Here is a 14761-nt window from a genome sequence, read left to right on the forward strand (position 1 = left end):
CCAAAACAAACCAAAAAACATGAAACAACACAGTTAATCATAGTAAACAAAACTGAGGAAAAGGAATTACCAGGTTAATGAAAACAGATTTTATTCTTAAACATCTAAGTTTTTGTGGTGTGACTCAACAAATCTGAAATTGTTTTCTTGGGGTTCGTTCGTTCAGTCCATTCCTTCAGTTGATTTCTACTGTCTGGAAAGTCACACTGGTAAGGAAAAGTAACAACTGCCCTTCTCATCCAGAAGCAGGCAGCAGACACCTGAGAGAAGGGCAGTGAGGAGGAAAGGTCCTGTGCAAGGCCACAGACACAAGCCTGGGGAGCTGAGCTACTCAGCCACCTCAGAGTTCACAAGGGTTTGATTTAGAACAGGTGGTCTAGAGGTGTTCATTAGGACGTGACAGATTGGATATGAAGAAAAGGGAGCATTGCTAGATTTTTGACTCACAGGATGTACATGAATAGGGAGAGGAGAGGAGAGGGGAGGGAGAGAGAGTGTGTATGTGTGTTTGGTATATGTATGTGTTTATGCAGGTGTGTGCCCATGTGCATACGCATGTGGAGGTCACGGATTGATGTCTGGTGTCTTTCTCAGTGGTTCTCTTAGTTTTTTGAGACAGGGTTACTCACTGAACTTTGAGCTAATTGATTTGTATAATCTGGTTGGCCACCAGATCTCTGGGATTATACATGTATATGTGAGCAACCGCATCTGACTTTTATTGGGTACTAGGGATCTTAACTCAAGTCCTCATGCCTACATGGGAGGCACTTTAACCATCTGAGTTATCTTCCAAGGTCTCCTCTCTTGGTTTGTTTGTTTGGTTTTCTTTTTTGAGGCAGTCTCACGAATCCCAGGGTGGCTTGGAATTCATTATGTAGCCAAAGATGATCTTGAACTTCTGATCCTCCTGCCTCTTCTTTGCTAGTGCTGGGATTGGATTGTAGGTGTTCGTCACCATGCCTGGTTTATAAGGTACTAGAAATCAAACCCAGGGCTTTGTGCATGCTGGGCAAAGGCTCTACCAGTAGAACAATATCAGCTCCCTTTCTTCCTTTTTCTTTCCTTCCTCTCCCCCCCCCCCCCCCCCGCTTAGTATCTTACTATGTAACCCTATCTGGCCTGGAACTAGCTCTGTAGATCAGAGCTGGCCATGAAATGAACTCACAGAGGTCCTCTAGCCTCCGCCTCCCTAGCACTGGAATTACAGGTGTGTGCCACCATTCTGTTTATGGAGTTCTAGGGATCAAACCCAGGGCTTCACATATGCCAGACAAGAATTTTACTAACCAAGCTACATACTTAGCTCTCTGATGCACTGTTTTGTAAATGGCTTGAGCGGAAGGTGAGAACCGGGTAAGAGGTAGGTACAATTTGGGAAGGATGTATTAGGTAGCTGCTTTTCTCAGGAGCTCTGCAAGCACCGATCAGACACAGTACTCAAGGGAATACTTTCTCAACAAGTGTTCCTCTAAAAATAAAGCAGGAAATATGGGGAATTACATCCTTGGAAGATGGTAAAGCTGGATTTGTTTTGTTAAAGGTAATCGACATGCCTGAACACAACCCTGGTGACTTGGGAGGAACAATGAGACTGGGATTAAGACGAACTGTTTTCACAACTGAAAATTCCATACTGAGTAAGTATCCCAGAGCTTTGATTTGTATACGACACTAGGAGTGGTTCAAATGGCTGTTTTACTAACCTTTTCCTCAGCTTTTCAGCTAGCCTGTCACCTAGTCACCTGCTCTTGCTGACCTGTCACTTGAGGAATTCACTTTCTCCCCATTCAAGTTCATTTAGAAGAGTATTGGTTATGTACAAAGTGTCCCAGAGATCAAATGATGATTTGTGCCATACTATGTTTCTCCTGTCCCTGCAAGAATTCTCTTGAGAGCACTAATGCAAGGTTTTTTTTTTTTTGAGTTTATGGACCTACACTGAAAATGGCTTCCTCTTTCATTGTTTCCTTTTTGTGTGTTTGAGCCAGTGTGTGATATGTGTGGCAGTCAGAAACCTAAATGAACATATTTGTACATTTCCACAATGGTAGTATTTATTGAATAACAAGGTTTAGCAGTTTCAGTGGCAGAAATCATCATAAAATTTACTTATACCTACTTTGGTAGCGTGGCTGAGGTGAATGCAAGTTTTTTATTCCAGTCTTTTAAAGATTTTATTTTATTTACTTTTTTATTCATTTTTTTTTCTGAGACAGGGTTTCTCTATGTAACAGCCCTGGCTGTCCTGGAACTCTCCCTATAGACCAGGCTGACCTTGAACTCACAGAGATCCGCTTGCCTCTGCCTCCAGAGTGTTGGGAGGTGTGCACTGTCACTGCTGGGCTGATTGATTTTTACTTCTGTGTATGGGTATGTGCATGTGTGAGTGCAGGTGCCCCTGGAAGCCAGAAGAAGGTGTCAGATCCCTTGGAGCTGGAGTTACAGGTGGTTGTGGCCTGCCTGATATGAGTTTTGGAAACTGTTGTGTCCTCTGCAAGAGCAAGCAACGAGTGCTCTTAACTGCTGAGCTATCTCTCCATGTCCCTATGCCGAACTTAATTAGTGATGTTAATTCTCATATCATATAGCACACAGTAAATATATCTGTATACCTCCATATGTATATATGGGTTCCATAAGGAAGACAAGTTGAAGAGGCTGCAGCACAGTTGAAGAGGTTTCAGAGTGGGCTGAGAAAGTCTGTCTAGATAATGAAAGAGATCTGTGCCAAGAGTGAGCTGCTGGTGGAGCTACCAGTTAGCACTGGGAGCAAAGCTGCAGAATTCAAGCCCATGGTGAAAAGGTCACACTGGGTCCAGAGCAGGAAACAAAGCAGGAAATGGGTCAGGAGCTGATTCAGGTCTAGATGGGTGAACAGTTGAGTAGGCAATATCAGCAGTGAAGTACCAAGTGGACTCAGGGAGTTCTTGGCCTTTGATGAACAAACGGGGTATCAGATGATAGGCTGACATGGAGCCATGGCATAGCAGTGTTCAGTGCCCATCACTTTATAAGGTCTAGGTGAAGGAATTATACTTTCTACGATCTGATGTGTCTGTTAAATTCTTAGGTTTGTTTCCTCAATATGGTTTTAATACACCCATATGCTCTCACACTTTAAAGTTTCTTCAATAAACTTCCAGGATGGTTGTCTCTCTTTCTGTTTCCCAGAATAAGTCATGTATCAGTTTGCACTGGATAGTTTGAGCCTGAAAAATGATGCAGTTGATGGATTCACCCAGGAGCTGCAGTCACCCTTCTTCAAAATGGAGTTAAACCAGTTGATACAATATGGAATAACATAGAGTAGGGTATATTCTGTTCTCAACACTGGGCTTCATTATTATGTAGTTCTGGTAGGCCTGGATTTCTGAATGTAGCTGAGGCAGGTTTTGAAGTCCTTGATGTCTGACCCCACTTCAAAGTGTGCCAGCACATCTGGCTTTTGTTTCATGGTTTCGTGTGTGACTTGCCTTATTTAGTTCCCCATTCCTGAACTTCCTGTAGAGAGGAGGATAGTTGTGTGTCTCCTAAGTCTGGGAGTCCGTAGAGATCACTCAGTGGCCAAAAGCACTTCCCACCAAGCTTGATGACCTAAGCTTGATCCTGAGACCCACATAGTTGAAAAAGAGAACTGACTCTTGCAAATTGTCCTCTGACCTACACACACACACACACATACACACACACATACACACACACTCATACACACACATACACACACACATACACACACACTCATACACACACACACTCATACACACACATACACACACATGCACACACATACACACACACACACACATGAGAGAGAGACAGAGAGACAGACAGACAGAGAGAGAGACAGAGACAGAGAAAGAGACAGAGAAAGACAGAAAGACGGGGGAGATAGGTAGTCTAGAAGACTTAAAAATATAAACAGCCTGGCAGAGAGGCAGGCAGATCTCTCTAGTCAGCCTGGTCTACAGAGTGAGTTCTAGGACAGCCAGGGCTATTACACAGAGAAACCCTGTTTTGAAAAATCAATAAACAAACAAACAAACAAACAACAGGTTTCTGTCCCTCTAGTAAAAGAATCCCTGATAGGGAGAGAGAAGAACCTGGCTTACTAGCTGATGTTTGCTGATTTTCCTGATCCCCACAGGGTTAATTATTATTTCTGTGGACCTTGTTTCATCGATTATCATATTATGTGAGAATATCTTCATGTTAACAAAACCCCAGAGCCCATAATTTGATTTACTAAATGTATCTTGAGTGCCTGTCCTGTGCATATGCACCATGCTGGATTCTGCAGCTATAGCAGGGGCTGGACAGGAAGCAATCCTGTCTTCCCAGGGCCTCAGAACAAGTGAAAAAAATATGGCTAGGAAGGGCAAGGTGCTGCAGGGCCTGGAGAGCTCTGATATCCAGAGCCATTCGTAAGAATACCTTCTGGGGCAGAGAATGGGGTTCAGTGGTAGAGCCCTAGCCCCACGTGTATGTGACCCTGTGTTCCAACACAGCATCATAAAAACCAAGAGTTGGGTAGGATGGCACTGGCTTGTAATCTCAACACTAAGAAGGTAGAGGCTGGAGGATTAAAGTCATATTGAGAACCAAGACCCTGTCTCAGGTCCCACTTACAAATAAAGCAAAACACCTTCCTAACTCAAGGAAGAGTAAGATTGAAAATACTGTTTCCTTAAAGGATAGTCTAAAGCTTGGGAAAAGCATAGTGCTTCTTAGCAAGCTTGAAGTTGAACAACTAAGTAGACCAGTGAACAGCCTTTCTTCCTTTCTGCAAGAGGCTTTTGTTCCTTCATGTTCCTTTACAAATGTAAGAGCTTTCTCTTTATGACTGTTAGTGCTTCTTTGCCTTTCAGTTCTTTTCAAAGTCTTTGAAACTTTGTTCTTATAATTGTCTAAGTGAAAAAAAAAACCCAAAATGGTTAGCGAAAAAGGTGGTCAAAATTATGTGTTGTGAAAGATTTGGTGATAATTGTATTAAACTTTTATTAAAAATCATTGTATTCAATATATTTTAAGATTTTTGTTGAGACATTGTTTCTCTGTGTAACAGTTCTGGCTCTCCTGGAATTCACTTTGTAGACCAAGCTGGCCTCGAACTCACAGAGGTTCACTTCGAACTCACAGACATCTGTCTTCTGCCTCCCGAGTGCTAGGATTAAAAGTATATGGCCACCACTGCTTGGCTAGAATCTTTACTTTCTGAGACATCTCCATGACCCTGAATTTTATGAAGCTTAAACATAGCACCAAAGATAATTTTTTTATAGAGACATAAGACCCACAGCATATAATTCATCTGTTAGTATATAATCTGCTGGTTTTATTGTACTCACAGAGCTGTTCAGCCATCACTAGAGTATCCACGAAGATGTCCTACTGTCATCAGTGTCAACTTTAGATCATTTTCATTACCTCCAATAGAAATTTCTGTACTGTGTTGTCACCTTTATTTCCGTAGCCTCTGGCAATCATTGATCCACTTTTTAAAAATTTACCTATTCTGGCATTTTAATGTAAATGAAATCACATGAAAGAAGGCCTTTTATATCTGGCTTCCATCACTAAACACATTGCTTTCAAGTTTCATCCATGATAACATGCATCAGTTATATAGTAATGGCTATATAATAGTCTATTGTGTGGTTGTATGGCAGTTTCAAAAGTCTGCTTACAAGCTTATGGGCTGTTTTTACTCAATGATTTATTAAACTTGATTGCTTTAATTTTATTCATGTATTAATTTTTTATATAGGGGCTAATATAGCCTAGGCTGGCCTCAAACTCACTGTGTAGTCAAGGATGACTTTGATCCTTCTGTCTTTCCCTTCTCTTTTGAGCTACCACTCCTAATTTAAGCAGTGCTGGAGATCACACCCAAGGAACTTGCTCTACCAACTGAGCCACATATCCTCCATTTCCTGATTGCCTTAATTTTAAATTGTGCTTCTTTCTTTACAAAAGACAGGTGCCATATGTACCTGTGGTCTTTAGCAAGCATAAAGTTTTGCCTCCCTACCTGGCAAAACTAGCTTCCCAGGAGCTCTTTAGCAATGGCTGTAAGTGATAACAACTTTCCCTATTATGCTACTGAATGTCTTTCATTAACAAACAAACAAAGCCTTGTAATATTGGGCTTTTGGCTCCCTAGGTAGAATACTTATTTTGTAGGATCTTATTTTTTCACAAACTGAGACATTTATTTTGTAGGCTTCTTTTCTAGTCAGCACATTTTTGCAAGGTTGGTGTGAGCAAAATACATTTGCCTATGCTACCTGTAAAAATGATTTACCATTTTGAGCTGGGCAAGTGACACACACCTTTAATCCTAGCAGCTGGGAGGAAGAGGCAGGGGCATGCATCTCTTTGAGTTCAAGACCAGCCTAATCTACATAGTGAGTTCCAGGACACATACACATCGACAAATACACATCGAAATCCTATTTCAAAACCAAAACCAAAAACTAGTGAAACAAAATGATTAACAATTTTGATAGAAATTGTTTTTTTATACTATCCTTTTTAAATTTCAATTTGATTTGTAGGCCTGTACTTACAGTGCTTTGTACTTAGGGAGAAGCAGGAAAGTAAAGAAGTCTTTAATAAAAGGTTGCCCTCCAGCAGAAGAAAGCCTGAATACTTTTCTATTGAGGGACAATTCTTCCTTATTTTATGTCACTTGTTAATCCAATAAGGGTTGTGAAAAATTGAATTCACTCTTTCTGAGTCAGGGATTATATGTATAAATTTATTTGAACAAAGGTACCTGTGGTCATCATTTACCCTGTTTATAAGAACTGTATTCATAAGAGTTTGTTTCTGTTCTGTGTCCTGTGTGGATGTGTTCTTTGAGATTGGGTTTTGTTTTGTTTATTTGTTTCAAGGGCCTTAGGAGATGAGAATGTAACTCAATTGATAGAATGCTTGCCTCTGACCCGTGAAGCCCTGAGTTCCATCCCCTGCACTAAATGAGCAGGACCTCCTGGTGGTGGTGCATACTTGTAATCCCAGCACCTGGGAGGTAGAGGCAAGAGGATAAAAAAATTCAAGGTCAAACAAGGCAATGGTGGCCCATACCTTTAATTCCAGCACTGTGGGAGGCAGTGGCGTACAGATTTTTGAGTTTGAGGTCATCCTGGTCTATGGAGTGAATTCCAGGACTGCATAGAGAAACCCTATCTTGGAAATAAAACAAAACAAAAATCCAAGGTCATATTTGGCTATATAGCAAGTCTGAGGCCTGCCTGTCTCAAAGTGGGGCAAGGCCCTTTAAATAAAAGGGACAATGATAGTGTGTGTGGAATTGTCAAAGCTGGCTTAAAGGCTGTTAAACATCAGCTGTTTTTCTAAACTGTTTATGACTCTCTAAGTTTGTGTGTCTGTGGTCTTTTCTAAACTTTATTATGCTTAATCTCTATATTCTTTTATTGTAGCATAATTTTATGTATCTGTGTTTTGTGTCCGTTTAGGCATTTAGTATGTGTATATATGTATTTTTAAAATTTAAGTTTTATTTATTTATTAAAAATTTCCACCTCCTCCCATTTCCCTCCCACTCCCCCCACTCACTCTCCCCCTCCCTCTCCAGGCCTAAGAGAAGTCAGGGTGCCCTGCCATGTGGGAAGTCCAAGGCCCTCCCCCCTCCTTTTGAGAATTTCACCATGAGTGAAATTATATCATTCCACTTCTCCCCAATCCAACTTCTGTGAATGCACCTCAAATTCCTCAAATCCACAACCTCTATGATTAGTGTTGTTGTTGTTGTGTGTGCGTGTGTGTAAAACCTACTGAGTCCATTTAGTGTTTACTTGTATGTACATGTATGTTTAGGACTGACCACTTGGGACTGGATAACCTGTCAACAAACTTGTCCTTAGAAAAAACTGAAACACACAGAGTTGTAGTTTTGAGTCAGGGTCTCATGTAGCCCGTATTGGCCTGGAACTCATTATGTAGGCAAAAACCTTGACACCTGGTCCTTCTGCCTCTCACATATGAGATTACCAGACTACTTGTCAGTCGTTGTTCTTGTCTCTGTCTTCTTCCCCCACCCCCAGTAGTTCTTGTTACTCCGGTTTGCTTTGAGCTCTCGGGCTCAAGTGTTCTGAATGCTGAGGACTCCAGGTGTGTACCAGTGTACCTGGCCCCGGGTGTATAGTGTTTAATTGAGTTAAGGAGCCCTAATGTGCTGATTCATTTCCTACCGATAACCATTTCAGATTGGTTTCAGCGTTTTATAAGAAAAGTGCTGATTGGGACATCTCCACACAGGCTTTTTGTTCCTTTGAATGTTTCCTTAAGACAGGTTTCCAGAAGTTGGGTTATTAGGTCCAAGGCCATGCACACTTTATGACTGGTAATTCTGCCAGATTGTTTGAGCCGATTGTTTGAAAGAAGGGTGAGTAAGTTCAGAATGACATCAGCTCCGCCATTGTCCTCCATTCCCTAGTTTTCTGCGCACATCATTAGTTTGCCTGTTCTGTTATCGAGATCAGAAGTTAATCTTCACTGCTGCCTTTGACTGCCTTTTTCCATTGCTACACAGGCCCTTTTCTTCCCCAACCAATTGTTGCTTTTGTTTGAGTGGAGATTGCTTAGGTCTCAGGTTTTGTTAGCAGGGAGAGGTCTTCCCGTCCCAAGTCTGTCACCCAAATGATTGAAAGCTGTGATTGATGCATTTCTTTCTAATTAAGGAGCAGCCATTACGCTGTTCAGGTAGGCAATATAACTTTATTGGTGGAAACTGACGCTTAATCTTGTCTCATTTTCTGTGTCTTTTGAAAAATTTCCCAACCGTTTGAGATAAAGAAAGCAAACAAAATGAAGGGTCATTGGTGATGGGCTGGACCAGGAGGTTGGCTGAATCGTGATCTGAACGAGAAGCAGCACATGGGATAGGGAGAGGAGTCAAAGATGGCATTTCCTCACTTCCTGGCTGCCTGTTAGCTATCCTGCTAAGTGGCATAGAAGAAAGACCAAGCTATTTAATACAGCATCTCTGTTTTTGACAGAGAAAATGGTTGGCTGAAAGGCAAAAGAGCATCTGGGAGGTTGGGGAAGTCAGAACCAGGTCATGTGACACTGTCCATATGTTAGCTTCTAGCCTTCTACTGAGTGCCTCCCTGGCCCTACACTATTATTGTTAAAAAATTACTCTCTAAAATATTTTTTTTTCAGTAGAGGGGATTGAACTTGAGCCTCAAGCAAGCACTTTGCCACTGAACCACATCCCCAGTTCTTTTTACTTTTTTAATTTTGAGATGGGGTTCTCATGGTAGCTTTTTTTTTTTTTTTTTGCTTTTTTTTTTTTTTTTTTTTTTTTTGCTTTTGAGACAGGGTTTCTCTGTGCAACAATCCTGGCTGTCTTGGAACTCTCCTTTTAGACTAGGCTGGCCATGAACTCAGAAATCTGCCTGCCTCTGCTTCCTGAGTGCTGGCATTAAAGATGTGCACCACCACCGCCTGGCCTATTTTTTAAAATGCCTATTTTCTATGACTGTCTATACCCATTTTCTTTCTTTAGTATCTAAGCACATTTTTAAACACACTGTACCCCTTTCAGAGTTTGTTTTGGCCTGGAACTGACTTCTGCTTCTGTAGTCTTCTCCGTGTGAACCAAACTTTAAACTGCTAAGCAGTGGCGAAGCCCTCCATTGTGTGGCTCCACTTAGCACACGGTGTGCCAGCTGGTTATGTCCCCTTCAGGTTGGTAAGAGTGGAGCCTCATGCCTGTTGGCCCTGACTTGGAGCCGGTCTATCTGCCCCAGCTCTGGGAAGCTTCTGGGTCCACACTGCAGTAGGCATTTCTACCTAGTCTCCTGCCACCAAGTAGCTTGCCACTGCTCATAAACCCCATTCAAGTGCTCAGTAGCAGGGCCTTTTTAAAGAGCCATGCCTCTCTGTATGCCATGAGCACCAAGCCTACTTGGAATTTTTTTTTGCCTGCAAATAATGACACAGACACTTGTTACTAATTATAAAAGCTTGGCCTTAGCTTAAGCTTGTTCTCAACTATCTCCTATAACTTAACCCATTTACATTAATCGACATTCTACCACATGGCATTATTTTTCTTTTGTCTCATACCTCTTGTTTTTTTCTCTGTCTCTCTCTGGCTAATCCAGTCTTTCTTTTTCCCAGAGTTCTCTCTTTTCCTGGAAATCCCGCCTATTCTTTTCTTGACTAGCTATTGGCCATTTAGCTCTTTATCAAACCTATCAGAAGGTGCTTTGGCAAAGACACGTTTTTACAGGGTAAATAAATATTCCACAACAAATGGGAATCAGTTGAACTGGGGGCATAGCTCACTGTTGGAGTATTTGCCAATCATGTATGAGGCCCTGGTGAGCCTCTGCACCTGGGTGGGTTGGGGTGAGGCTGGCTTGAGAAGAGGGGAGCAAATAACCTTTGTTCCTTACAGGTTCTCTCTCTTCCCTCTACTACTGTCTTCTCTCTCTTTCTTAGATAAGGAGGCTTGGGGATATAACTCAGTGGTAGAATGCTTGTCTGACAATCACAAGGCTCTATCCTCAGCATCCGACAAACAAAATCCATGAAAGACAATAAAGCACTGCAGTGTGGGGTTGAAAGCAGGATGATGTGTTTAAATTGTGATATTTTATCCTCAAAAGTTTGACACCCTGGTCTGGAGAGGTAGCTCGATGGTTAAGAACACTTGACTGCTCTCCAGAGGACATGGTTAGATTGCTAACACCCACATGGTGGCTCACAATCATCTGTAACTCTAGTTCTAGAAGATCAAATGCCCTTCTGGTGTCCTTAGGCACCAGGCACTCAAATGGTATATATTCAAATATCTGATAAAATAAATAAAAATTATATAAAACTGACATTAAAGCTGATCAAAAAACATAAAATTAGGGAGAGGGAAGTTGTTTAGATATTGAAAATGAATGCATTGTTTCATAGAAGTAGAAGGAATGACATTGAAGTCCAAAAGTAGCAAGGAAAGGAGAAAGTTAGAAGCAGGCCCTGATTCTTTACTGTTTTCTTTCTTTATGGTGTTGGGGATAGAGAACCTTGTGCATATGAGACATGTTCTCTCTGAGATACATCCTTAGCCCTTGGGCTTGGGGGCTGCCTTTCACTGTATAGCCCAGGCTTGTCTGGAACACTCCATCCTGCCTTTACCTCCAAGGGGCTGGGGGTTCTAGGCATGTACTGCTATATTCAGGTCCTGATTGTGTACTTTCCAAGTACCAGGAGTGAAGACACAATGTGCAGCATTTCAGTTATTCCTGTCACACCCTAGGACCCAATGACCATTTTACGCAGGACAGAATCTTTGTCATCCAGGTCACTTGTTAGAAAACCACTGAGCCGACTCTTGACCTTCACATGATATGGAATAGCTGGAACTTAAAGAGGAAAAATCCAAACAGTTCTCAAAACAAAAAGTCCTTTCTGTTGATAGCTCCAAGTAAGGTTCCATGGGTTCTAGGATCAGCGTCTTGTGGGAGCAGGGGTCTAAGAAAGTAAGACCCTACCCTGGACTCCTTATGAAAGTGTCTTTGGCTGGGCATAGTGGCACACACCTTTAATTCCAGCACATGGGAGGCAGCACTCTTAAGTTTGAGGCCAACCTAGCCTACAGAGTTCCAGAACAGCCAGGGCCACACAGAGAAACATTATCTCAAAAAAACCCCAATAAACAACAATAACAAAAAGAAAGTTTCCTTGTCTGCAAGGGAGACACACAAGTGCTGAATCAGTATTGGATAGAGGGCTTGAGAGAGAGCTCACTTGGTGACATGCTTGTCTTCAAGTCTAAGTGGCAACACAGTAAAACCACTGAAGCAGACTACTCCATGGGTAAAAAGAAAGGTTTATTGGGGACCAAAATGCCAAGGCTGGGGGGTGGGGTGCAGTGAGAAACAAAATGATGGAAGAGCAAGTGCATTTTATATGACAGGATAAATATAACCTGTTGAATCTGTATAATGTTACTTGTATGTATGTTTTCAGGGCTGACTGTTTGGCAATGGACAACCAATTGGTGTGCTCTTCCCTGGGGAAGACCGCCTCTCCCACTCCCAGCTTTCCTCAGTTCTTTGGAGGGTTGGGGCAGTGTGGGCTTTTCCCCAGCCAGTTTGACATGCTCATTGTTGCCGTCCTTGTTCAGCTCAATTTGGAGAGTCATGTAGTGAGACTTTATGCGTATAATTTCTGATATTACTATTTTTAAAATTTAATTTTATGTATATGAGTGCTCTTAACTGCTGAGCCATCTCACCAGCCCCTAAGGTTATTCTTAACACAGAAGTTTAAAGCATCACCATGGGTTGCTTTTCTGAGTTTATTTCTAATAGATTTGTAAGCAATAAAAGATTTTAAATGCATAAAATAAAAATTCCAAACAGCTGGATGTGGTGGCTCAGCCAGTAATCCTGCTACCCCAGAAACTGAGGCAGGAGAATCACAAATTCAAAGCCTACATGGGCTACAGAGCAAGTTTAAGGCCAGCCCAGGGAATTTAGTGAGACCTTGTCTCAAAATAAAGAACTTTTTAAAATAAAAGGAAGACTGACAATGACAGTGTGACTTAATCAATGTTCGAGCACTTCCCTAGTGTATCCAAGGACTTGGGTTTAATTTTTAGTACCAATAAATAAGTAAATTGATAACAAACATTCCAGAAATGTCTCATACACTATGTGCATTATGTATGCATGTTCCATTTATTCATCACAAGTCTGTCACTACCTGCTCTGTGATAAGTGTTGGTGTTAAAGATCAGACAGGTCCCTATTTTGTCTTTTACCACATAGAACTTATGTTCTACATCCTTCCTTTCTATTTTTATTTCATTATCTAGAAATAACAATAGCAGTTATAGATTTGATTTCTTTACTGTTTTAATACTTGCATTTATTGGATTCTCACAATGACTCTATAAAGTAGGGATAATCATAATTCCATTTCACAGATAGGGAAAACTGAGGCATCAAGGCTAGCTCATTTACCCAAGGTCCATATCTGTTTAATAGTATAGAGGGATTTAAAGCCATTTGGTCTGGCTCCAGAGTCTATGTCTTCTCCTTCTCCCTCCCTCTTCCTGTCGCCTGTGAGATAGACACCTTAGCAAGTCCATAAATCATGAAGCTTCTGACGTTCACACAGAGTTGGTGTTATGCCTCCCTACTTTCCAACTGTGTATCACTGTGCTGTTTCCTATCTTTCTTTGTCTGTATGAACCAATAGTTTTAGTGCAAAGGTGATCCTGAATGACCCCACCCTTTGGCAGTATATCAGCAGTATATTTCTCAAAGGTCCCTTTTGCCTCAACTCTCCCCACTTTTCTCTAAAACATTTTTTTTTAATTTTTAGAGATGGGGTTTCTCTGTGCAACAGCTCTGGCTGTCTTGGAACTCACTGTGTAGACCAGGCTGGCCTTGAACTTAGAGATTTGACTGCCTTTGCCTCCCAACTGCTGACTTAAAGGCATGGCCACCACCGCCTGAGTTCTCTAGAATACCTTACCTGTTCACTATTATTCATTTCATCACCACACACGCTGTCTGTATGGGCAGAATCGCAAACAGAAGCTTGCCTATGATCATCGCTCACACAGAGGCATGTAATTGGTGTGTTTTTGTTCCAAGTCAAAAGCTCAAAGTCACGAGGCATTAATTTGATCTTTCTCAGTGGAGACTTCCTATTCCAGCTTCATGATGGCTTTGAAAATCTATAGCTACTCTGTCTACCGAACAGAGTGTGGCTCCTGATTCTGGTAGAGCTTGACTGCGACTCCAGCCCTTTCTCTTCCTTGATATGTGCTGGGATCTGAACCACGAGGGTTGATGCTGTGGAGATTGTCACTGAATTGAACACTTCTTAGTGTGTTCCAGTATTGCAGCCTAATTGAATGGAGTATGCTGATGGAACTGGCTCTGTCCATGTGATCCTGCAGTCACTGAGCATCCATTTTGTAGACTGCTGTGCCCAAGGTCTTGCTGAAGGTGGTGCACTGAGCCATGGTGGTGCAGCTACATGGCTGTTTAAGTGCCCCCTTGCCTGATTTGCAGCCACGCGCTCCTGATTGAGCATAGGTAAACAAGGTGATATTTAATCACCAGCCTTTTCATTTTGATGCTCACCTTGTTTCCGTGTGTCGTCTGTTAAATAACACAACAGTGAACATCTTTGTGCTTTAGTCTTTGTCTTCATTTCCCCGCTCCCCACAAACCTCTGGCAGTATTAGGGAATCAAACCTAGAATCTGTCTGTGAGAGTTGTGGTGTGTGCGCCTGTGTGTGTGTGTGTGTGTGTGTGTGTGTGTTTATGTTAGTATATGTGGGCACGTATGTGCCATACCGTGGGTGTGTATGTTTATATATATTTGGGTGCACATATGTACTGTAATTCATGTATAGAGGCCAGAGAACTTTGGGGTTTGTTCTGGCCTTTGACTTTGTTGAGGAAGGTCTCTCTGGTTCCAGTTGTTATGCTGTGTACTTCAGACTACCTGGCTGAAAGCTTCCAGACAGTTCTCCTGTCTCTACCCTCCATCGTGCTGTAGGAATGGTGGAATAACAAATGTGTACCATATTAGTTTTTTTTACATGGGTTTTGTGAACTGAACTTGGGTTGTCAGGCTTTTGAGGCAAATGCTTACACATGCTGAGCCATCTCCCCAGCCCAAATCCAGGATCTTGTGCCTGCCAAACTAGCACTCTAGTGCTCACTCACACACCACCGTGGAACTACACTCCTAGTCCAGAAGTCTAATG

At 41.9% G+C, this 14761-nt stretch overlaps 1 protein-coding gene across 3 annotated transcripts in view; it reads left to right on the top strand.

The window, feature by feature from the left end:
* Ctps2 (CTP synthase 2) overlaps nucleotides 1-14761 on the top strand; it is a 124689-nt gene that overhangs the window by 76198 nt on the left and 33730 nt on the right. For all 3 annotated transcript variants that reach the window (XM_038317259.1, XM_038317258.1, XM_038317260.1), the window contains exon 14: nucleotides 1544-1640. In XM_038317259.1, the coding sequence (XP_038173187.1) occupies nucleotides 1544-1640 (97 nt within the window). The remainder of the gene's footprint in view (nucleotides 1-1543; nucleotides 1641-14761) is intronic.

This window comes from Arvicola amphibius, chromosome X (genome assembly GCF_903992535.2).
Source record: "Arvicola amphibius chromosome X, mArvAmp1.2, whole genome shotgun sequence".
NCBI lineage: Eukaryota > Metazoa > Chordata > Mammalia > Rodentia > Cricetidae > Arvicola > Arvicola amphibius.